Genomic DNA, 24,623 nt, shown 5'->3' with positions numbered 1-24,623 from the left:
GCGTGAGACGCCAGATGAAACGCCCGCACCGCCTGCCAACCCTCCCGACGCGGGTGGCCCTGTCTTACAAGCAATGCTACGGCTTCTGCTGCACCTCCATCCCCACAGCCCGAACCGTCGGGCTTTGTGCTCCCCTGGGTGAGGCAGATCACCATCCAGCTCCTCCAAAAATAGCAAGTTTTCACTAACGAACAGGTAAGTCCGAAGGACAGAGAGAGCCTTCTGCCCCCACGTTAGCTCCCCCCCAGGAGCCCAGCCGGACCTGGTGGGGGCCGAGTTCTTCTTAAAAACCGCTTCCCATTTCCTTCTGCGGCCACAAAGAACCGAGCCCACGCACCGTGACGATGCACCCGTGGGGGCCCCCCCCCCGCCACGGCTGCCGCGGCCGGGAGAAGCGGATCCCTCCGGCGGTTCCGGCCCCGTGATCTCCCTCCCCACCCGCGGAGCAGCCCGCTCCGCACCCATGGGAGGCCGAGGGCTCGGCGGCGGCGGCGGCGGCTCCCCGGAGCGGGGGTCGGGGGCCCGCAAAGGTGAAGGGGCGAAGGGAGAGGAGCCCGGGACGGGACGACAAGGGGCCGCGGGGGGCTCCCGTGGGGCCCGCAGAGCCCCGCCGGAGAGAGGGGGGGCCGAGAGCGGGGGTGAGCCGCCCTGCAGGCCGCGGCCCCGGGGCAGGGACGGGCGCCCGTGGGGCGGGAGGCGGCGGCTGCCGCTGCCCTGCGACCTCCCGTGGAGCCGCCGGGCCGCTGGAACCCACCCGCGGAGCCCAGCCGGCGTGGAGGGGCCGATCGAGCTGCGGGGCTGCGAGACCCACCGGAGAAATGCCGGGAGGTGCCGGGCGTGGGGCCGGCTGGGAACCCGCGTCCCCCGGGGGCTCGCCTCGGGCGCGGAGGCCAGGTAAACCCGGCCGGGAGCCGTGGCTCTTCGCGGAGGCCGGAGGCTGGCCGGGCAGAGGCCTGCGCTGGCGGCAGAGCGGCCGCCCGTGAGGGGGGACCCCCCCCCCTCGGCCGCCTTCGCCTCGGCCCCCGCTGCCGCCCGCGACGTGGAACGCGGGACACAGCGGTGGCAAGTCGGTGGGTCCTTCCCACCCCCAAACCCGGCCGGCGGCTGGCTCCTGAAAGGGAGACGGGGAGAAAAGGAGACTCCGAACGGCTGTCGCTGCGGGATAAGGCTGGATGTTCTGCCTGAGAGGTTTTGGGCCCCGGAGCTGACGGCTTGTTTCTCTTATCTGTGCCGTGTTTCGGTATGAGGTCAACCTCAGACTTAACTGTCTTCACCCTCATTTGTTCTGTGCTCATTTCTTTCTTTTTCGATCACTTTGGAGTGTTGGGAACTACCTCACTATTAGGTTAAGTTCTGGATGATATAACTAAAATTCAGAGTTCCTGTTAGCGAAGTAGCTTTGTGATAACAAGCTCAATGTCACACGCTTTCTAGTCTTCAGCTCTGCTCCCAGCCTGCTTTCCACAGAGTGCAACTTTTTTTGGAACAGCTTCATGGGTCCTGGGCTCTACTCCCCTGACAGCTGGTTGTTGGGTTTGGGGTTTTTTTTGTTAAATTCCTGACATTTCTTTTTTCAGGTCTATTCTCAAATATCTGGTTATGGCGAGGTGTTGCTGGAGTCCTTACTGCTGCCGTCATTTTGATTTTGTGTATTCAGTTTGGTAAGTGTGTAAATAATTTAAAAAGAAAATATAATTAGCCTTAGAAATAACCAGAGGTTTGGGTTGTCAGAAGTCCCTCAAAACCTCAAAAAGCTTATTCAAAGCTTACCTTATCTCAAAGTTAAATAGATGTCTCGTGACACATTGTTTAAAATTGTGAGCAAGTGCTGGAGAAATTACTCCACTAGTTGCAGTGGCGTTAGGGAGTGCTTGGTTTAGTCTTGGTGTACTTCTGGCATTCAAGTTTATAACCTCACTGTTGGTCTTAATCCAAGTTCAAGAAAACAAACGACAAATGGAAGATTGTTCTTTGCAACTAATCTTCTAATCAGTCCTTCAAAGAAATGACACTATAATAAACAAAGCTAGTAATTCATCTGCAAGGAAGCAACACATGCAAAAACTATAGTTGTCAGAAATGTATAAGTTGTAGAAGAATCCTTGGAGGATACGTTATTATCACCTTCTCAGCTACTTCTACCAACCTGCCCCTGATTGTCACTTTAAAGGTACGTCAGCAACCATAAGGGTGCAGGAGCCAGAGTATATAATTAGTTTACAATAATTATTTCTGCTGGGCAGGAGTAATAATGCTATGGGTAGACTTCGATGATTTCGATGATGCAGTCGGAAAGCAAGCTAAAAAGCTCCAGAAACCTTTTCCAGCTGGAAGAAATAGGTAGATTGTTTTTTATCTTTTCGCAGTAAACCGTTCCTCGGCCAAAGATTTTCCTGTCTGTCCCTCCCTGGAACTCTGTCCTTCAGGTTGGCTGTATTTCCAGAGGAAATGCTACTACCTCTCAGAGAGCGAAGCCAACTGGAACTCCAGTCAGAGCCTCTGCTCTTTGCACAATGCTTCCCTCCTGGTGATCGAAAATGATCAGGAACTGGTAAGGGAACAAAGTGGGGGTCCTGGTTTCACCCCATCTCACTTCTAGGGAGCTGCACAATGAACCAGTGTGTTCTTCCAGCCTCTTAAGCTGAATGGTTTGGAAGCTGATGCAAAGACCGTGACGAGTCACAGCTTGCAGAAAGCTGCGTGCCTCCTCTCCCTGCAAACAGCAAACATCAGTTTTAGCAGTTGATGTTTTCGAAAATGCCCGAGGCCTATCTGAGTTAAATTTGGTGCTGCTCACAACTATAAATACTCACATTGAAGGCAACTACCAGGGTAAACACTGTTGCATCTCATTTATCTTTAATTAGACAACGGTTCTCTCTTAGCAAGGTAGGCTAATGACAACCAAGTTGGTAGATATGTTAGTCTTGACCTTTGGAGTCAGGAGATGGTTATCCTAACCACAGCTTTTCTGTATTATACTACAATGTTAGGAAAGATTCCACCTAGTGCAAAGACCTAGGAGAATATATTCTTCCACATCTGTTAGAGACCTTGATATTTTAAAACAGCCTCTTTCTAGGTCAGTCAGCCCTATCACAGACGCCAGTATGATGGGCGTAGTGGGTGCAGATGTCTGTTCTGTTGCACACACTGGGGCAAGGATCTTCCTTAACTAATCCCTAAAATGTCTTCCACAAGTCCTTGCTAGCTCATAAGAAAAACTCAGTGCGATGAAGACGTATCAGCGATGGAGAAATGCGTTAGCTGCAAAGGCATTCATCGGTCTTTGAAGGCTTTCTTGTGGAGAGACAGTAAAGTGATGCATTTGCAGTTCCATAGCAGTTCTTAATATTCAGTAGTATACTTGCGTTCTCATAGTTGGCATTTCTGTCACTACAGTATCTGAGTGCTGCAGGGATCCTGTCTCAGAATGAGTCCATTTGATTTCTGATCGAGTTGTAAGTTCTCTTTCAGTTATGTGGATCGCACAAGATCCAGATGCTGCAGTACTCTGTAGATTTAATTTTTAATCTTGTTTCTTCTGGGAGAAAGGCAAGATCATTGTTTTGCTTTCTAGCCCTGGATCAAAGACTTTGTATTTTGATAACTGGACTGAACATGCAAAATTTCTTTTCTCATACGGGTTTATTCCTACAGAGTTTTATGGTGAAGATAACAAAGCAAGACCCGTGGATTGGACTCTATAAAAGAAATGAAGAGTTCTTTTGGGTAAATGGGAAAGCATTAGACAATAAACTGTAAGTCAATGTTGAGGGGTTTTGCTGGTGATACTAGATTATACGGGAGTAAGAAAGGATAACTAATACAGATATAGACAGTCACTTGAAAGAAGTATCTGTAATGATGTTGAAGGGATGACTATGGAGAGAGCATGGAATACAGTGAAGATTTCACATAGCATTGTTAAAACTGATGGGCGAAAGTTAGGAGATAAATCTGTAATGCCAGGTTCTGAAGCAATATGAGACAGGAGCTTGTGGTAACAGACAGTATAGCAAAGTGAAAGCTAAATAAGAGATCATCAAGATACCAAAGCAACGGGGGGAGGAATGGAAGATTACAATAGCACAAATCCCTCATTATAGAATATATTTTGCAAAAGTGCAAACCTGCATGCAACCTGCATGAGGTTTATAGCAAAGGTATTTGGAAGGCTTCTAAGGGATGTTTTCATACTTCTTATAGAACCTGCCTACAAAAAAGGCTGCTGGAGGGAAAGGTGAAGCTGCGAATTTATGTCCCAAGAGCTGCTCTGTGTTCTATCCCACCGGTGTCAAGTGTGGGACAGTTTGTTCCTCCCACCGACAGCTGTCCCATCTTCTCAGAGACTGCTGCTTCTTGTCCTGGGGCAGCTGCTGGCAGGAACTGGTAGAATTACTGGTGACAGTAATAAGCATTGAGATTTCACAAGGCTGAAATTAACTTAAGAAGTGGAAAATTTAAATACTCTGAAGTTTGTGACATTAACTAGTGGTGTGTGACTCTATTCAGTTCATCCCGAAGACTTGAGGGCTTGATCTGATAAAGACCTTGTGTATTTAATGAGATGTGAGCAGCACGTAGGGATCTCAAGTTGAAAACTGCAGTCCTTCCCGCTCTTGCTTATCCCCTGACTGTGATACAGACGTCCACTGATGCTTTTATTTTCAGTGATGAAGTTCTTCATATTCTTAAACTTCTGCCTCTGTGCTTCCTCAAACTGCCCCTCCTGTCTTTAGAAGGGTGAACACCTTGATGTCTAAGCTCAGCTGCTGTTAAGAGTCCTGTGAACCCTGGTGGGATTTGTCCCTTGGCTTTTCCAGAGACCATACTGGTTTGGTTGGCCTATTCACAGAACGCTGTAACACTTTATTTGAAAACAGAGTTGGCGAAGGAGACCCTTACCTCTTACATAGGGACACCTACGGTGTGGAAACTGAGGATTGCTTCCTGTTTCCCACCACCCCCTTAACCATAGTGCCATGTTCGGTGCTGAGGAAGAGGGAAATGAGAGAGGCATTTGTTTCACAGCTTCTGTTGGAACGTTTTAGCTGTATAGAAGGATGTGGAAGTCAAAGGCAGAGCCAGTCTTGATCGCGCGGCATCCTTGAGAAGGGCAAACCTGAATTCCAGTCTCCGCTCTAAGGGCATATTTCACATGAAAGAGCACTAGACAAGATGCCGGAGTACCGCGAGTCCTAGATTTTGTGTTCTGGGGGCCAGGTCCCATTAAAAAAAGGCAATCTTTGTGATGTTCTCTTCAAAGTGCAAGCTATCATCCTCCTGCGATGCCTTGCCTGTGGTAAATCAGACTTTGTACAAAGAGAACTTGTGATCCCCGTAGTTCCCTTTGCTCTATTGCATTATTTGATCATGGGTGTCAAAGTAATCATGTCTTTCATTCTCCCTTACAGGATTGAAGTAAAAGGCTCTGGAAACTGTGCCTATCTTGAGTCAAAAGGAGTCTCGGCCTCTGGATGTTATTTAACCAGGAAGTGGGTCTGTAGCTTGAATATTAGCTTAGCACAATAAAGGTGGCCGAAGCCACCACCCCTGACACTTAGCACTCTGATCCGATGTCTGCACAGGCTATGGCTATACTCTGGGACCTGGGAATGCGTCTCAGCTCCTGCCTGGAGGTGAATGACTTTTCTGGTAGCCAGAATTATCCACCTGTGGAGGAAGCCTCTGTTTTTTAAAGATACCATTTAAAAGGCTTGCTTCAGCATCTTGATAAGTCATTTCCTTGACCCATTTTTCTAGCTGCTGCTCAGACTGTAGTTTCTTTTTGTTGTGTATTTCTTCCATTAACTCTTCTTTTGTAGGATCCTAAGCAGCTGCTCTTTCTTTTCCCTTTTGGTTTGCAGTTGGAGGTATTCGTTCTGCTTTTCCCTTAGCCGAGCTCTGTGTGCAGGGGTGGGTTGTGAAGTGGGTCTGCCTGAAGGTCAGCCAGTGCCTCTCAGATACAGGGTGATGCAGAAATAAGCACTGTTCTTTTAGACAGGATCATTGCAGATTTCACTCTCCTGGTTTGATGGGGTACGTCTTGTGTGACTCTGCATTGTATCCAATGTTTTCTTACTGTTATTTTACATGAATCTTGTCAAATTAACTTGACAGTATTATCATTGGGATTTATGTAGCTGCACTGCACCTCAAGTTCTCCTTCCCACAGCACTTAGCAAAAAAAAGTCAGAATAGATAGAGTATTTATTGACCTGAGGATCTGCACTGATGGGGAAAGCATTTGAATGGAAAAAGTAATAGCGAAGCTGCGGGCATTAATGGTGTAAAGTTAGAAATAGTCCTCAGTGCAAAGAGGCAAAATCATGAGTGGAGAATAAGAGAATTAACAGCAAAGGATGTTTCTCCATGGTTTCCTCGTGTCGTGTGCCTGTCGGAGCGTGAGGCTTCCGAGCAAGTGGTACATTTCTGGATGCACAATCAGTGTTTTCTTCCATGTGCGTATCATTTTCAGCAGCAACACCCAGTGCTGTTGAATTGCTATTAGCCTGAACAGAATTAGGGGGCAATCCAGCTGAACTCTGTCCACTCATGTCTAGCAGGTAACCTGGAGATTAAAGTGCCATTTGACCCAGAGGAAGCAAAGCGGCTTATTTTCCTGGAAGGACTGTTGGAAATTCACATGTATAACAGGGCAAAATACTTCTCTGCTCAGAATAAAATCTGGAAAATTAGTTTTGTGATCTGGGTGCTACAGAGCAGCCTATGGACTCAGTGGGACTTCTTGAAGGAGCAAGTGGAGCCATTTTTGGAGCAGTCACTAGAGTGCACTGTAGTTCCAGGGAAGGGAAGAGAACTGTGTCTTCTCACTTTTTTAAGAATGTAAAATTGCACCATGTTTGACAGGTTATTTGGAGTGTTGTTGGTTCATTAGGGTTTCTTGTCCTATTTGTAATTATTTTTGCCTTCACTGTGTTTTTATGCAAATGTAATTGGTGTCTAGGTTTGTTCAGCACCTTGTTTATGCCTTCATTATTTTCTGTGACAATAGGACTTTTCTGTAACAGGACCGTGCAGTATGGATATTGTTAACAACTTGTGACTTTAAGACTTTTATTTGTATAGGAGCACTAATTTTGCTGAACTACACTTTTTTTAATTGCTTGTATTCTTTATAGGCACAGTAACAGGACTCTACAATATGAATAGCCTAATAATCTATGTGTTAATTTATATGTAACTAGTTGTGGGGGGAGATTATTCTGCAATGTTTTTAAATTAACTGGCTCTGAAGGATATGGTTATGTGCAATAGTCCTGAAAAGATACTCACTAAATACCTTTACAGAGCCTCTGAATTGCAGTGGTTTGTGTCTTAATATTGTGCCATTAAAAGTGTTTTTGAGCTCAGGCCCCATTTAGGGGGGGGGGGAAATAATCACCAGACTGAAGCAAAATAAAATTTTCAGGTTTCAAATATGAAAAGATCTTTAATCGTAATGTTGGAGTTGACATGGGACAAGACATTTGACCCAAAAAAGAATGCACTTCACTTTCTAACACTTCTGACACATTTTCACACTTCAAAATGTGTCAGACTTTTAAAAAAAGCATTTAACTGAAATGCTGAAGTACTTCCGTAGAAATGCTGAAATGCCCGTAGTGAAACACACACAATACAGTAACTTTGGAGGGAAAGGTGGAATTTTCCGCAGTTCACTTTTGCAAAGTTTTCTGAGTATTTGCATTAGATTAGAATTACTAGAGGTACATTCCACAAATTTGGTAGAAATGGTAAGGTGTAAGGAGTATTTGCGTAATGTGTTGTGTCTTAGCATTTCTTAAATGAGCCAATTTACCTGAATGTTTCCTTCAACTACAAAATAACATCGCTCTTAGGGTTTTTTCCCATCAGTGTCATCTATGGATAGAGTCCAAAATTGGGAAATTTTCGTTCTTAAAGGAGGTTTTGGAGAAACTGTGAGCACAGTAGGTTATAATGAAAGTTCTTTTGTAATCTGAGTCTTAAGGGGTGCAATTAGTATCTTCGTTAGTATCCAGAGGCTGTCATGCTAAGAAATGGTCAAGCTGTGAACCCACTTTGCTCAGAGCGGGGTTTGATGAAGTACTTCACTTCAATGGCCATTTCTTTTTTTCTTTTTTTTTTTTTTTAAATCGGTGGAATTGCTCAAGATTTAGTGGCTGCTTAAAATGTAGGTAAGAGCTTCAGTAAGGCCCTGCAAAAACATGTTTAATTATATTAGTAATAGTGAGAATGCTCAAATACTAGATGTTTCACGAATATTGTTAAAACCTAAACACCACAACCAATTTTAGAGAAGACAACTCAGGAGTTTAAGTTTTTCTTGTTAAATTCGGTGTGGCTCAAGAAACATCTGCCATAAAAACAGCAATTCAGCAGTCATCTCCAATGCATGGAGAAGGGTATGCTTTAAGTACCCTGAAGTTACATTTTCTCAATGGTGAATATATATCTATATAAAAATATATATATTCTAGAGATACAGAGATACATATATTATAGATATAGATAGACAGATTTATCTTACTCATTTCATACTCTTTGCTTCTCTGCCTAGAATAAACAAACCAATCCTTTTCCCTACACGTGTGCTGCACTGAGTTTGGGGGATTTTTTTTATTGTTGTTTTTCTAACGTGAGAATAACAGCAGTTTTTCAAATGAGTCTTTAGCTGCTGATGCTGCATTCTGTAGCGTAAATCTGTGTTGTTTTTTTGTTCGAAAGGAAGTCAGCCACGCTGAAGGTACGGTTCACTTTTTCATCTGTAGCCCCAAAGTCCTGAAGAGCCATCGTAGTGTGCCTGCGGAATGCAGCAGACTGCATCACGTGCTTGGTGTCTCCTTCCGCTGAAGACCTCTCTGCCTTTTCAACTCTCACTTACACGCACCTACTACTTTCCTGGCATCTCTGTCCACCATTAAGTGAGGTGTTACCCGTCAGCGTCCGTAGGTGGAGGGCTGTCAGTCTGTTGGTGTTACCGTGTTGCTCGTGAGCGTTTTGTTCCACAGCTGCAGTCATGTGCGCGCTGAAGCCGTGGTACTTTACACCAAGAGCTCCTGTGCAAGCGTATCCGTTGGTTACTCATCACGAGTTGCTAGATGTTAACCACAGCCCTCCATAGGGTCAGTAGTTATCTAGTGCAGGTATGAGACAACGTACCTGGGAAACTGCAGCTGCCTTTAATTATGTGTATTATAGCAAAGATGAGCTAAAGGCTCTACATTTCAAAAGCCACGTTGGACTTTTTTCTCTCTCTCATTGCTAATAAGGACTTCAATTCCAGTCTGTGCATTTTTTGTTAGAGTAGTACCTTGGATTTTAATGTTAGGTTTTGTTTCGTTTTTTGTTTTTTTTTTTTTTTCTCCAAACATAGCTAACCCCACATGGCTAGAATAAAAGTACATTAAATTATAGTAAAACTCTGGGAACTTAGAATCTTCCCCTGATTGGCCCCAAAAGGGCCTTGAGGTCCCTTCTGCTATAAATTATTGCATAATTCTATGAAATGAGGTAAGAATTCAGCTGCTTATTGTGGAAAGCACAACACAGTAGAGTTAACTTCAGGGGCATTTGAAGAGATCCTGCCTGAAATTGAATTATGGCGGGTAAAATGAAAATTTACTTAAGCAACCCTGTCTGTAAGCACGGAGAAGTAGATTTTACACCTTTGCAAGACAGCAGTATGTAAGTATGAGAGTGCCTCAGCTGCTTTGCCCCTCAGCCTGAGGATACGAGACTAGAGATTCACAGTTTAGAAAGGGGACTAACCTTTGAGCTTTCTGAATATTAGCTTTTGCATCAGAAGTGTTTGATACTTTATTCAAAGAAGAAGTTGGTTCAGTTACCAGTTGAATTGTCCCATCTGTCGTGTAGGTAGGACTGAGCTGTCCCATCCGGGAGAGGGGACGGGGCTGAGGCAGGTACGTCTTTAACAGAGCTCACGCGGAGGCTGAAGACCCAGAGAGCCTCAGGAGGAGAGGCTGGTGAGGACCCTTAAGGCCTATTAGAGCACTCAGGGCCCTGGCAATACCCAAGAGGAGGTATGTGATTCGCAAACAGGAGGAAAACATTATTGTTATACCTCCATTTCCGTTGTCCCCTATGTTATTTTTCTTAATTGCCCTCTTTACACATGACTTAATTTCCTCACTGTTGCAACACAAGTTGCCGGAAATATCTCAACAATGGTGCACATATCTGCCTTGCATTTCGTCACTCTGATTGCAAAGGCACATGCTAGCTGCAGATCTAGAGGAGTTATTACCTTTATTAGACCAAGGTGTTTTTAAAAGTTACTACCTTTATTAGACTAAGGTGTTTTAAAAGCACAAATGACATGTCTGATTTCTTAAAAATCAGGTCATGACATTTGTTCATGTTTTTTCAAATGTATGAATCTAATTAAGGCACTAAGTCAGACTGCTCTTAGCATTTTTGTATTCTAGATCCAGAAATAGCATGTATCCATGACACTTGAATGCCCAAGTAATGTATTTACTGAGTGCACACACAGGCATTAATTTCACCACCTGTTAGCTTCCGTACCTCTTCATCATAACTTCCAGGCAGTAGCTATGGTTCCATATTAAAGAATTTGCAATGTAAAGGGACAAAATTTAAGTGGAAAGGCAGGCTATCATCTTCATTTCCTTGCACTGCGATGCTGTCTTATGGTCCAAGCCCCTTCCCTAGTTAAGAGCTTTCTTTCAGATCCCAAGGTTCAGCATCAGAAGAAGATGGGAGCCATCAGCTTATTAACCACAAGTGTTATGAGTCACTTCATGCCTGGTTTGGTGTCTGTATACCCAGTAGCTGTGCAGATCAGCTCTGAATAAGTAGAAGACACTAATAAACGCATTTTTCCCAGTCCTCGAGTGGCTTCTGTAAGTTGCAATTAGGCTGTAAGGAAAATACCCACAAACTTCAGAAAACACTAAAATACTGAAACCCAAATAAACAGTGCCTCAGCTCAGCAGCGGCTGCCTGAGGGGATCTATATGACAGCAGTGGGCTCCGACACATTCTTCAGCCCCCGCAGATGGCATCTTTCCTGCACATCACGCGGTTCATGTGCACAGTGGTCATCCCCACATGAGTACCTCTTCTCCCCTGCCCTTTCCTTCAGGCAGCTGCTGCCAACATCTGTCCGTGGGGAGGCTCAGCACCCCCAAACCCACACGTGCTGACTTGCAGTCCTGTTGCGTGACCTTCACGCTGATACCTGGCAACTTCAGAGTTCCCTGTTTGCATCAGACAAAGCCTTAGGGAGCACAGAACAGCGAAATGCAAATTTCTGTGCAAGTCTCATAAAATTATTTACATCACATGTTGTTTTATCAGTAAAATGGGTCTTCTGACAAAAAGCTCTGCCTGTTGTCTGACGATTTGGCTCAGAGCACCAACAGAGTTGCGTTCTTCTTACAGATCCACTTCTTTAAAGTCTGGCAGTTATCTCTTTGGATCATGTTTTTTCTTCTGTAAACAGCACAGTTCTTGTCATGCTCAATTCTATTTATAGCTATCCTGGTGAGAGAACAAAAGGAATGCAATGAGTTGTTAGCTTTAATTCAGTACTCGATAAAAACATTGATAATATCCTGAGTGAGAGGTTTCGTTGATGCCCATTCAGTAGCCCACTGAAGTACAGTTCCTCAACAGCCGTGCATAGGTGGGATGGGTACCCACAGCAGAGACTGCTGGCTGCTGAGGGACGGATGCTCAGGAATATTAGAGTAAGAAGGATGAGAAAACCTCCACGTGCAGCCACAACGCTGAACTGTAATGGTAAGAGGGAGGGGAAGGACCCTTCAGCTGCACAGATCCCAGCATCCATGCTATGTGACAGGCATCACATTCAATGGAGGCAGTCAACGCATGGTCTGTAGAGTGAGAGAGTTTGTTGACAGCGATTTCAGGGGGACAAGTGTGTATTAATGTCCCTCTGCATTAATGCATACCTGAACTGTGACTGTGGTTGGTCTTGCAGGCAGAAAACAAATCTGTTTCCAAAGGTGCCCAGTAGGAACCAGTTAACCTGGAACTGGCCATGAAATAGACCCTGAATAGGTGCCTGAGGCTGCAGGACTAGATCTGTCCTTTGGGAAGTTAGCTTGGATTCAGAGTTGTATTGCTGTGCAGAGTACCATACCTTTGCTATTGCCGAAGACACCCTCCCCCCACAAATCATCACCTGTTTTCTTTTACTCCGGTATCTTCAACTGAACTCCATTGTTTCTTCATGTCTTGAGTCTTCAACCCAATCCAGATATATTTGGTGTCTTTCTCTTTATTGTCTATAAATTCCTGTGGAACAAGTAGAAGCATGTTACCCAACAGCAGAGCTTTTCTGCTGTGCTCGGGTCACTGTCCTGTCTCAGGCACAGCTTTTCATGTGGTCCCTCACATGGAGAGCAAGGGCAGGGATCCAGCCGTGGCAAAGCAGCCCAGTACAACGGCCCATACGCCTGTGACCAGCCACAGAGTTCAATTCAGGCTGGTGCTCAGGCTGACTAGCTTCCCGTCAGCTGCCAAAAAACCCCTCAGTGATGCTCCTCACTCTAATGAGTTGCAAAGCCTGGTCTTTAAGGTAAAAGACCTGTTCCTCAGGGAATGATGAGTTTCTCAGAAGAGCCATTCGGTGATACCTTGCTATTCGTTTTCCCAAAGGAAAATGAGAAGGAGGTTTGGCTGTTTTAATTTCCATTTAGTGGTTGAATCAGACCTCTCTTTCCAGAACCAAGTGGTGGAAGAGGGTGGGAAGTCCTCAGCATTTCCTTCTCCCAGTCAAAACTACTCTGGCTTCCACACTTAGAATCATAGAATGGTTTGGGTTGGAAGGGACCTTCAAGATCAGCTAGTTCCAACCCCCCTGCCATGGGCAGGCACACCTTCCACTAGACCAGATTGCTCAAAGCCCCATCCAACCTGGCCTTGAACACTGCCAGGGATGGGGCATCCACAGCTTTTCTGGGCAACATGTTCCGGTGTCTCACTATTCTCCCAGTAAAGAATTTTTTCCTAATATCTAATCTAAATCTACCCTCTTTCAGTTTAAAAGTGTTACCCCTTGTCCTATCACTACACTCCCTGTTGAGAAGTCCCTCCCCATCTTTCCTGTAGGCCCCCTTTAAGTACTGGAAGGCTGCTATAAGGTCTCCCTGGAGCCTTCTCTTCTCCAGGCTGAAGACCCTCAGCTCTCTCAGCCTGTCCTCATAGGAGAGGTGCTCCAGCCCTCTGATCATCTTTGTGGCTCTCCTCTAGACCCTCTCCAACAGGTCCATGTCCTTCTTATGTTGGGGGCCCCAGAGCTGAACACAGTACTGCAGGTGGGGTCTCACGGGAGTGGAGCAGAGGGGGAGAATCACCTCCCTTGACCTGCTGGCCACACTTCTTTTGATGCAGCCCGGAATATGGTTGGCTTTCTGGGCTGCAAGCGCACATTGCTGGCTGTTGCATCTCTTGTGCTTCTCCTCTTCAGCTCTGCTGTGTTGACAGTCCCAAAACAAGATCCTGCCTGTGGAGAGTCAGATGCTCTGCACTTGATGGGGCTCTTGCTTGCCTGCCTGCACATTTGACATCTGGGCTATGTTCACTTAAAGAAATGTCTGGCTAAGGCAAATGCCTGTCACACAATTTTAGGGCTGCTGCAAGACTCACCATCTCAATTTCATCTTCAATGACAAGAAGCTGGGATTTCCTGGCCAGACAGTTTCTCTGGCTGTCATCCCAGCTTACAGCCTCCTCGGAGAAGTAGTAACATCTCCCCCTGTGTAGTTGCCACCCGGGAGGACAGAGCTCGCATGTTGTTCCTGTGGCTGGAGAGAGGGAATCGTTAGCTCGTACCGTGACTTGTTCCAGCTGCATTGTAGTGTTTTATGTTCATGTGCCTGGCTGGCTGGTCCAAAAGCAGCCAGTCCCCACTCGCAAGCATGGGTTCGCTGGGTGCGGAGAGAGGTTGGAAGGCTCCAGTGCCACTCTCCTCCTCAGTTTCCCGCTCCCTTGCCACGGTGCTATGCGCTTCTGCACTCCCACCACCCAGCATCGGGCTCCCCACGTCCCTGTGCAGCTGCCCAGTGGAGAGCACCGGGAGGACCGAGACGGCTGCAAAGACACTTTTGGTCCTCCCAGATACAACCCTTGTGAGGAGACACCGTGCGATGTGACGTGATGTGCGGTGTGTGGATTGGATGCATGATGTAACCGGAAAGCACAGGCACTTAGATGATGTCCAAACTACATCCACGGAGCTGGAGAAGGAACTGTGTTAAATAAGGGGAACACTGCTATTCCCAGGTCTACTTTCCATTTCACGCAGAGCATCTGGGTGGAATGTCCCCCACATTTTCTGTCTTGGCTTACTCTAATGTTTCAAAGTAACGTCATTACAATCAGTCCTTAGAAAAGCGTTAGTATTTGCCAACAAATAATAGATCCACAATAAAAAGGCCAGGAAGGTCTTCCCCTGCCTGATCCTTGCCAAAGGATAGGAAAGCTAAATTCCCTCCCACTATTTGTGAACAATTATTGTCTGGAAAGTGTTCTCCAGGACAAGGAGAGGATCTACGATATATGGCATTTCTGACAGCAGCTCCTGGCCAAAAGAAATGTAAAGAAAGTACCGCAACTATTTATACCAGAAGAGAAGCAAAACTATTGTCATTAAAATGTTAGTTTAGATCCCGTCATCACTTCTAGGCAGGAACACCATGCTCCCTGGGTAGTACCAGTGAGTTCCCATAAACTGCAGGGTGTCACAGAAAAGGGAACAGAGACAACAGAAGTGTGCACACAACACAACCTCTGTGCTGTGAGAGGACTAACTTTCCTCACCCTGTCCATCTTCACACAGTTCCTCCATGAGCTGTTTCAGCAGCACCGCCGAGACTGTCTTCTCTGAAAAAATGTCATTGCCAGTGCTATTGAGACCATACTGGGACAAACCTTCTGATTTTCCTGCTCCGTCCTTCAAAACTTTGGGGAAAAAAAAAAAAAGAGATTATGGTTAACAACAGGGCCAAGGAAATGTAGTCTTTATAGCCAGTGTTATACTCTGAGTGTGAGGAGATGTGTGTGTATACATTGCAGGGGTATACACATGCAGTTGTGGCCATACTCAATGAGTGTAACTGTCTGGCAAAGGGTGTAGTTGCTGAATAATACAGACAGTACAGGAAAAGAAAATTAGCTTGTCATTTTTGATCGTTGGATATTTAAAGAATACGTAATATTTTGGTGAGATTTTAGGGAGGGTTGGGAGGTATGTATTTTTTCTGAAGTTTTTCAAGACATTTCTCTCAGGAAATGAGTATCTTCTCTGCAACAGTTCTTGTATAACTGGAACATGCTGTGGATTATGATACTACTAGTACCGGGGAAGTCTGATTAAACGAAATGATCTGAAGTCTGATTTTTATTTTATTTGTTCAAACCTACAAAGTAATTAAGTTAAATGGTCTCAAAGTAGCATTATGGATACAACTTTTAAGTCAGGAAGGCCAAATGTTTTGATTGTCATAATGATTTCAAATCTGCTTCTACAGCCTTTCAGCATCACTGATGACAAGGTAGACTGCAGCAGCTCCCCTTCATCTGCGCTATATATGTTAAATGACAGGCAGCGAAAGTTCCCTTCGGAACGCTACATTTATTTTCCTGTATTTCCATATAACTTGACACTGTTAACGCAACACTAAGGGAATTTTTCTTTTGGCATCCCTCTGCTTGTGAGGTTTAACCATGTCTGCAACAAAGAGATGAAGCGGATGGTAGGATCTACTCACACTGCGTGGCTAGTACGGCTGTGATGCCTAGCAGGGCGAGCACAAGGACTCCCAGGACCAGCGCCACGTAGAACCAGGCTGAGCACCCGTGTCGGCAGCCTGGAGGGAGGCAGGAGGAAGAGCGGCTTAAGGTCTTTGCACTATTAAAATTAACAGTGCCTTTATGTATGCCAGTTTCTTAGGTGGAACCAACAGAGAAATCATCTGCCTAAAATCAGTCTGCTGTTTGAAGTATGCGGGGACATTTTACTTATTAAAAATCTGCATCCATTTTGCATACCTGAAAATGAAGTTGCAAGATCATTTTCTCAGCTAGAGCAAGTGATTTTCAATCAATCATTCCATTAAGAATTCTCCCTTTCTCCTTTAATATTTTCAAGCGTTACCTCCTCCCACCCATCCACCCAGCCCCTGCAAGACCCTGCAGAGCAATTCAGGGGAAGCAGCAGGGATGGTCTGTGGTACGTTCCTCCTCTCTGGTCACACTCTCCTGTGTTAATGTGCTAACTTGCCTGAACGCACAGAAAAGGCAAAAAATCCCATACTGACACCATAGCACAGTGACGTACATCTGGCCAAGCACCTCTCCAGCCGTTTGGCATTCAGCAGCCTGTGAGAGTGACTCAGGAAGAGGCAGGACCCGAGGAAATTTGGGGTCAGGGTGCCATTTCCACAAGCCACAGAGTTGCACTTTCATAACTGCTGTTTTCCTGACCTCGCCTGCGTGAGATGAGCAACTGCTCCATTCTCCGGCTGCCTGAGATGTATTTTGTAATGTATTTCAGCTCACAAAGTTCTGTGGGCCTGACCTTGTCTGGCACATGTCCTTCAATACAGAGAGAGTGGCAATCATCGGTGCACAAACTGCAAATAAGAGAACTGGGTATCATGCTACTTCCAAAGCCAAGTGTGTCCCTGTGACTGTTCCTGCAGAGACACTTACAGGAGGGTTCCAAAAAAAATGCAGAATTTTACTTTCCTTTGCTAAATTTTCAATGTAGGGCACAAAAGCTTCTTTAAAAATTATTTTTAAAATCTCTTTCAATGTTATTTTTACAAGGAAAGTGTATAATCTGAGAACCCAGTGAAAAAAACATATGGGGTGATAAATCAGTTCTTTATTGAGAGATTGTATATAAAGACTCTTGATAACAGGTTTTACTGTTGGGTAATAGGAAAGACTAAATCTATAATTAGTAACCAACAATCAAACAAAATAGCACACTACCAGAAGCGGAAGTCTCTGATCTGCTGCTCCTGTTGGGTTTCGGCTTCACGCGCAGCTCAGCGTACGTGATCAAGTTTCCTGTAAGAAGTAGGGAAATGCTGACATTTGTGGTTCTGCAAGCCATTAAGTGGAGAAACAATAAAGAATTACACAGAAGACCGAGTCTGTATAAAAAGGGGCATGTGTTTCCAGAGCTGCTAGTTCAGCTTTTTTTTTTCTTTTTTAAGAAACAGCAGGCAAGATGATGAGTTATCATTTCCTGCTGCTGTCAGGAAGTAACTAAAAGCCTCCTCCATAATCTTTGCCTGAACTGCTTGGGTCCTGTGTGGCTGGACCAGGAGGCAGACAGATAGACTGAAGGATGGGTAAGACCTGGGTACTATCTGTAGCAAACCTCTCGTTTGTTGCTGAGCCATCTCAGGAGGTTTCATAGGGGCTTAAGGGGCATCAGAGCCGTGACCTCTTTGTGGAGCAGGGAGATGATTCTTGGGGGCATTCCTGTTATGTCAGTGTTTATGCCAGGGTATTACATGATGCCTGTAATAGCAGAGGAATGGACCTGATGGCTGAAGACATCCCTTTGCAGATGCACGTTGCCAAAACAAAACAAAAAAGCCATTAAAATAGCATGGTGTGAGTTAGATGCCCATGGATCCTTTCTGAACATATTTTCAATTTTGTTTCAGCGGGGTATTTTGTAGAGCTACTGGCTAGTTTTATGGAAGATATTTGGACCTTTGGTAGACTGATCTTCTTTCCATAAATGGTGAGATTTCATCCATCTGAATCAAGAATAAGCTTCTGTGCTACAGCCTTAGTTTGTGATCACTGGGGCTTTTAAAAAGAAGTAAGGAATTTATGTTGTATAAAATCTCACTGATCAGGGGAAAACTTGGCAGAAGAAGAGAGTGTCATTAGGCTAAAATGAGGTAGCATTTGATATGAGAATTGCTGAAGTGTGGGGGGTTTTACAGTAAGAAAAATACGGAGGACCTAACTGGCGATTAAGGTTTATTTATACAGGTAAGATGTTCTGTGCTTTAGAGAACCTGACATAATGCACTTTGCTGTTTGTTTTATTACAATTTATTAGTTCAATGAACTACAGAAAATTTGTGAAATATGTTTATCTGTATAGATGAGTAACTGTTTGCAAAAAGAAATGCCCATAAGAGTTTTTCTTCTTAGAATGTAAATATTTTTCAAAGAAGAACAGTCAGGACTTTTAAACTTTTAAATGCACTAGCCTTATAAATGGAGACACTTCTTCTAAAATACTTCCTTTAGAAAATCTGCTACTATTACTAAATATTTTCTCTCTCAATAAAGGTCCAGTCCGTTAAAGAATCTCTCTCAGACTGTATGAAAAAAAAATTATTATCCCCTCAAATTGAATATTAAAAAAAAAAAGGATTACTTCTATTACAGTGTGTATTGGCACATGATCATTTGAATGTGAAGTCCTCAGAATTCAGCAAGTGGCTTTAAAATACCACGTAACCTTAATTTTGCCGGATGCTTATGCACCCTCACCTAGTTTAGCAACAAGGAGCCCTAGTATAGATGGAGATCTCTGACACTTACTAAAACTGAAATTTTGCTTCATTTCTGTATGAAAATTGTCAAGTGCAGAAAGACATCTCTGTTTTCCGGAAGCTTCTACTTGGTGAATGTGCAGACAGGGAGTGCTTCTGGCAGGTGATGCCCTCCAAAGAGTCGGGCTTTACAGCCATGGGGCTCCTGCGATCCACTGGACGCCAGGTTGAGTGTGAGCCCACGGTGCACCCTCACCATCACAGCTCACGCAAGCTGCGTTAGGAGAGCCCTGGCCTGCAGAGCAGGGGAAGTTCCTGTGCTTCTCCACTTGCTGCTGCTGCTGCCACCCCTGGAACACCGTGTCCAGATGCAGGCTACCCCATTCAGGGGGGATTGGGGGAAGCTGGAGAGGGTCCAGCAAAGGGTGGAGCTGGTCAGGACCTGGAGGGGCCAAGGAGGCTAAGGAGGGGAACACGAAGCTAAGGGGAGAACTAATAGTAGCCTACAACTACTTGTAGGCTGGTTTGATGGTGGAGTTGAACTCTTTTTGGTTTGGTTTTTTGCTAGAGGAAAGGTCTTCTATTTAATCATTTATGAACCACAATCGGGTGACTCTCAAATTATTCTTGAGTAAACTAGGAAGTGAAAGCTGTCTGAGCCTTTCATTAGAAAATAGATTTCCAGGCTGTATTTATCCTTGCTTCTATTTTTGGAACACTTTTCTACTTTTGAACATCTGTTCTGAAGCATATGCACCATAATAGCACCTGCTAGCCCACCAAAGCTTGTGCACAGATAGTACCACCTACTAACTCCTCCTCAACATGCTCTGCTAGAGCATCCAATAGTCACCTTGTAATTCAGAGCACCCAACTGACAGCTGAAGTCCAACTGATTGTGTAACAACCCGGTATTGACTTTCCTGTTGGAACAGGATCACAACAAATCCCTTTAAATCACTTTTCTGGGTGCAGCCTCCCAAACTTACAGCTGCAGACATTTTCTATCGCTATGTTGTGTTAAACATTATTTAACAGTTTGTCCAGTCTATCAAGTGTATCACAATAGTTTTCAATGAGTGAACTTTCCTTATCATTAGACTGCAAACTTATAATGCATTCTTTGCAACTGTGCCACCAGTGATTTTTATATCTTTTTCTTTATCCTCATAAAAGACATTGAACAGATTTTGAGATAAGAACAGTATTTGGGAGAAGTCCAAGAAACTCTGCATGATTTGACCAAGCCAAATCCCTTTCTCATCGATGAGGAAAAGCTAAAAAAAAGGCGTGGGCGCTGGATCTGTAAAGGGACTTTCATTCTCAAATCCAAATTTTACATATTTAAAACACCTACTCAACTACTAGAGAACCTTGGCAGAAGTTCAGCTCCCCGCATGTTTACCTTTTGTGTGCACCAGATCTTGACAGCAGCTATACTTCAGCAGGGCAAATTACCTATGCCCCCCACTCATGTTTTTTAGTATCTACTCTAGTAAATTGCATCTAATAGTCTGAAACTTGCACAAAATGCAGCCAGGAGGAGGTGGGCATGTTCCACTTTCCCATAGCCTAGTGATTTGAAGTCGTGCCTAAAGTCTGGGAATCTGCCACTCGCAGCATTCATCTGGGGAATTTGCAGTGGTGATTAAATCCAGCTCTCCCTCCTCCGTAGTGAGAGTTCTAACCACGCAGTGCTTTCCATCACGCCCATCTTGAAGCTGCTTCTTTTTCAGCAGGATAGTCAGGCATCCCTGGGCAAGAGCAAGACCAGTATAAAATCTGGCAAAGGGAGGGATGTGGGTACTAGCCATCCTCCAGCCGACATTTCACAGCGTCGGGATAGTGCCAAAGGGAGAGCTAGTGATGCTTGCCACAGAGAGTCCCATCACCTTGGAGCTGAAACCCTCACTTTGAGAATCAGCTTCGAACTCCTGCTCCAAACTGGAGGAAGCCTTGAAACCTCTTCCTGTAGAGTGGGACATGCTGTAAGCGTGTTTGGTAGGCAGGAGCTGTCCTGTCCGAAGCAGCCTTGAGCCCAGTCCATGTAGGAGAGAGCTCCTTCTAGCTTGCCGAGAAGAATCTAACTCCCAGAAACAGCTGACCGAGCAGCACTTTGTGTCATTGCTCTATCCTACCAGCTACTTTGGGCAGTTCCTAGCTCACCCTGCTAGGTTCCCACACTCTCCTCCATTAGCTGTAAAGAAATGCAGGACATCTCAGCGAGGGTCCGCTGTGCAGTGGAGAACCTTGACGCCAACCGTTGCTGTACTTACACTGAGCTTAGGTCTGTTTCTGCTCAACATGGCCATCGCATTTCAGGATTTTTTTTTCCTGAATTTCCTATCAGGTTCTTAAAAATTACAGAACTAATTCTGTGGAAAAATTGCATTTTCTCCCATTCTTCCTAGGGTAAAATTGATTCCTTACTTTTTGAAGAATTTCTTGTAATAAAAGAACACTCACTAGCTGGGTGAGTATGTATGAATTTTGGTCAAAGCATTAAAACTTCAAGGACGGAACAAGCAACTGAAATTGTTCATTTGAATTTTTAAAGCATGGTAATATGGCTCAAGTTCTTGTCTATTTTAATAGCAATAAAACCCATGTTAGTATATGTTAATGATGAAGACAGAGAAACAATTGTCATCAGGGAGATGTCATCAGATGACAATAGTATTGCTTAATACTATTTGGTGCTTTTTCCATTTGTGTCAAAGTAAGTGGAAAATAATTGCTGATAAAATCTGAAAACAACAGAAAGGTTAACAAAACAATAAATAGACAGCCATAATGACAGCCCTGTAAGTTCAAACCCAGTCAAACAAAATGTGTTTGAGTACAACCAGATATAAGGGTGGGGGAAAGTAATACTGGGAGTTATAAACAGTGAAGGAAAGATTATTTAAGAGATTTTTGTCTCTGTATAATTGAGACAGCATAACTGAGACTTATAGTAATACTGGGTGCATCTCTGGTGCCCATATATTTTAAAGGAGATGGAAACACTGGAGAATGAAGAGAAAAACATCCACAAAAATAATTAGAGTTCTTCAGAAAGTTAGAGTGAAAGATTTAAAGGCAAAAGGATACTGAGAAATTACTTGATTCCTGTGGCCAGTAACTTCATGTGAGAAAATACTGAGTGCTAAAATCCGTTCGACAAAGGTTTAACAAGAACCATCTAGATGTTAATGAGAACTTTCATTGGAAACTAAAGCCTGGCCTATTCGAATTCAAGTTTTCCTTTAGACAGCATGATCAAGGGACATTTTTGGATGTCTTCAAATCAAGATTTGATGTCTGTCTCCCTTTGCAAATAAATTATATCACCTTAGAAACTGGGTAAAATTCCAGGCAAACCCTCTGTGCTTTGTGTTCTACAAGTTACAGTAGTACAAACAACATCCATGGATGCATGAACATGCAGTCAAAGGTAGTATTTTCTGTTAGATATATAAGAAAGTGAAATAATTTTTATGTTTTAGATACAGGTCTTGTAAAAACATAAAAGAAATAATTTTTTCCATCATTTAAGTACGTGCATTCAGAGCACCATCATCACTATTAATCTACATTGTAAGTAGAGCATCTTCTAAAAACGCTCATTACACAACATTGTTTCCATAAGTAATTAAATACATTAATTACTAATGAACCCTGAAAGCATGAAAATACCATCTTACTCTGACCACAAGCATTTCCTATTTGCTCATAGTAAGAAGTTGTCATTCATATTACCTGTGACCCAGAATTTTAACAAAATGCTTTCATGAATGAATTACATTTTTTTCCAAGTAGGGGAAATTTTGTTTCTGAAAAAAAATTTAGTTTAAATCATCTCCTTACACTGAATATTGACTTAATTCTTTGTCTTTTCTTACAAATACATGAAGTGATCACAGATTGGTAATGTGGTTCTGGGAAAATCGCTACTGGAAAATTAAAGAGGAAGAGCAGGAGGGTTTTAGGAGTCATTCAGTACTTCCTTCAGTGACAGTGACTGCACTTTCAACTGCCACCAGTTTTCTGATTTACTAGTTAATTTACTACTCCCTTTCCATGAATACATCATAAAATGCATTGATCTGATTTTTGGACTAGGTAGTAATTTGGTGGAGCCTATTCTGACAGATTTTTGATCATGTTGTTCATATAAAAAAAAGATTATGCTCATTCAAAAATGAACAATTTTTGCTTCTCATTCTGTTACTTAAAACAAGGGGCTAGAACTGAGACACTACTCCATAGTGATACTGACTTAGGAGTAGCTTTGCTGATTTGTATCTCGTGAGGAACTCTTGCACCATTTGCAACTTCTCACCCTTCCCGTGACTTCTGCATGCAGCATTTTATAGCAACCTTCTAGTATTATCCAGTGAAAATTTTAAAAATGAAAGAGAGAGAGAGAGAGAAAGAGCACAAGAGAGAAAACAGTGTATGCCCAAGAGCTGGTTAGATGTTTTACCTGGAACTGATGTCCGAGAAGGAACGTGTGATCTTTCCCTCGGTAGCATTGCCACGTCCGCATATGTGATATCACCTGCCATTGATGAGCAAGTCCCTCTGAGTTATGGAAAGAGCTGGTTTAATACAGTGGGTTGCATCCTGTATTAGCTTTGCCTGCCTCCAGAAGTATACATACGCTGTGCTATGGCTTTGAGGAAGGCTGAGAAACAGATAAAAGGAAGGAAGTTACTTCTTTCAATACAGCTTCAAAGCCTATTTTCAGCCACCATTCTGTCTCTTCTTGTGTGATCTCTTGCCCTTCAGAACACAGGAGAAAATGAAGGTTAAAAAACATTCTTTTTGTTAATATAAAAAAATTCTTTTTGGCCAAAGAGAGCAAAATTTCCAAGGAATACCCGAAAATGGACTTACATAGGTACAAAAGCCTTGCTGGTTCTCATGAGAATAGCTAAAGCACTATGATCTGTGTTGTGGATGTATTCTGCTCATGTGCATGACCTTACACAGCCTATCCACTTTAAAGGCAGATAATCAAGGTATGTATTGGTATAAGATGTTTTGGAGCTAATGTAACTGTAACCCCACTTAGAGCTATAAAAATGTAACTGAAATTCTAACCTGCTCCATCGACCAAGTACTATAATGATTTAACAACTGAATTTAGAATATATTAATGATGCATTAAATTTAACTCAAAATAAAATTAAAAGTAATGTGATCAATGCCTTTTAAGTGAATGTTTCAATACTTCACTGTAACAGTAGTTAGGAGGACCAGTGCTGCTGTTCCTAAATTGCTTGAGCTATTCCCTGCTTGACCCAGCAGCTCCACAGGCAGAAAGCCTGAGTCGCCTTTAACTCTTTGTTCATGGCCCACGTGTTTGCTGCAGGATATTTTGATGACAGTGGTTTTGTCTTCTATTTTGGAAAAAAAAAAAAAAAAAAAAAAAAAAAAGCCCCACAGATTTGAATTAAAACTTAAAGCCCTTCCAAAACCTAAAAATACTTTTCAGAATGCACAGACACGAAGTCCTGTGCATGCAGAGTCCTGACATTTCCTGCTAAGAGCTATGCTATTGGTTTTGTGCTTTATTCACACTTTTAGAAAATTCCTTTAGAGTTCCACATGGATAGGCTTTACAAACCTAAATTGGTCAATTGAAGATAATGTTTCTGTTCTGTGATATAGCCTCTTTGCCTTTTCTGTCTACAAGACTACAACACTCTAGATTAAAATGAAAAAATTTTGGTTTTGTGATCTTATATTACCGATCTTTTCCCTTCCTACTTTCAACATTGGTAACAGTGTTAAGCGCAAAACAAAAAGGTTTAGGGAAAAAAAAATGAATCTTTGATAGTCTTGGAACAGATTACTCAGAAGTGTTGCTCAGGTACAACTTATATGCAACATATCTAAATCATTGTTGCTCTATCATCAGCCACAAAGTGATCAGTATGCAGATGTGGATACTGTTAACTGGATACTGATAAGGTGTGTTTCATTGCAACCTACATACCAGCAATATGACTGGTCCTAATGTGAAACAAAACGTTTGTCCTCTGATTGAATCAGTTTCCATTGCTTCCCCTTGAACTTCTCACC

General features: G+C 43.5%; 2 protein-coding genes across 11 annotated transcripts; one reads left to right on the top strand and one right to left on the bottom strand.

The window, feature by feature from the left end:
- Positions 1-14: 14 nt before the first annotated feature.
- On the top strand, positions 15-16,708 carry LOC115352407 (C-type lectin domain family 2 member B-like). 8 transcript variants are annotated; one of them, XR_005934217.1, is made up of 6 exons: positions 400-638; positions 1,578-1,661; positions 2,367-2,551; positions 3,661-4,280; positions 8,030-8,032; positions 16,697-16,708. XR_005934217.1 is itself a non-coding variant. In XM_041129530.1 (5 exons), exons 1-5 carry the CDS (start codon positions 15-17, stop codon positions 5,533-5,535), a joined length of 612 nt encoding a protein of 203 aa, XP_040985464.1. In that variant the 3' UTR covers positions 5,536-7,392. The 8 variants fall into 8 exon arrangements, 4 of the variants coding, with proteins under 4 accessions (XP_040985464.1, XP_029896397.1, XP_029896400.1 ...); XR_005934215.1 differs by lacking the exons at positions 8,030-8,032; positions 16,697-16,708 and adding exons at positions 5,418-5,642; positions 6,570-7,392 and having other exon boundaries at positions 403-638; positions 3,661-3,761; XR_005934214.1 differs by lacking the exons at positions 8,030-8,032; positions 16,697-16,708 and adding exons at positions 5,418-5,642; positions 6,567-7,392 and having other exon boundaries at positions 404-638; positions 3,661-3,761.
- LOC115352402 (killer cell lectin-like receptor subfamily F member 1) lies at positions 10,466-23,131 on the bottom strand. Of its 3 annotated transcripts, XM_030040530.2 has the most exons (7): positions 23,020-23,131; positions 17,017-17,094; positions 15,789-15,887; positions 14,839-14,979; positions 13,666-13,817; positions 12,200-12,312; positions 10,466-11,532 (listed from the first exon to the last, which is right to left on the bottom strand). In XM_030040530.2, the coding sequence occupies exons 1-7, from the start codon at positions 23,099-23,101 to the stop codon at positions 11,400-11,402; spliced, it is 798 nt and encodes a 265-aa protein (XP_029896390.1). In that variant the 5' UTR covers positions 23,102-23,131; the 3' UTR covers positions 10,466-11,399. The 3 variants fall into 3 exon arrangements, with proteins under 3 accessions (XP_029896390.1, XP_040985458.1, XP_040985459.1); XM_041129524.1 differs by lacking the exon at positions 17,017-17,094; XM_041129525.1 differs by lacking the exons at positions 17,017-17,094; positions 23,020-23,131 and adding an exon at positions 16,504-16,560.
- Positions 23,132-24,623: the final 1,492 nt, after the last annotated feature.

The sequence above is a fragment of the Aquila chrysaetos genome, chromosome 17 (assembly GCF_900496995.4).
Source record: "Aquila chrysaetos chrysaetos chromosome 17, bAquChr1.4, whole genome shotgun sequence".
Taxonomy (NCBI): Eukaryota; Metazoa; Chordata; class Aves; order Accipitriformes; family Accipitridae; genus Aquila; species Aquila chrysaetos.
This window is presented reverse-complemented; position numbering and strand designations above follow the sequence as displayed.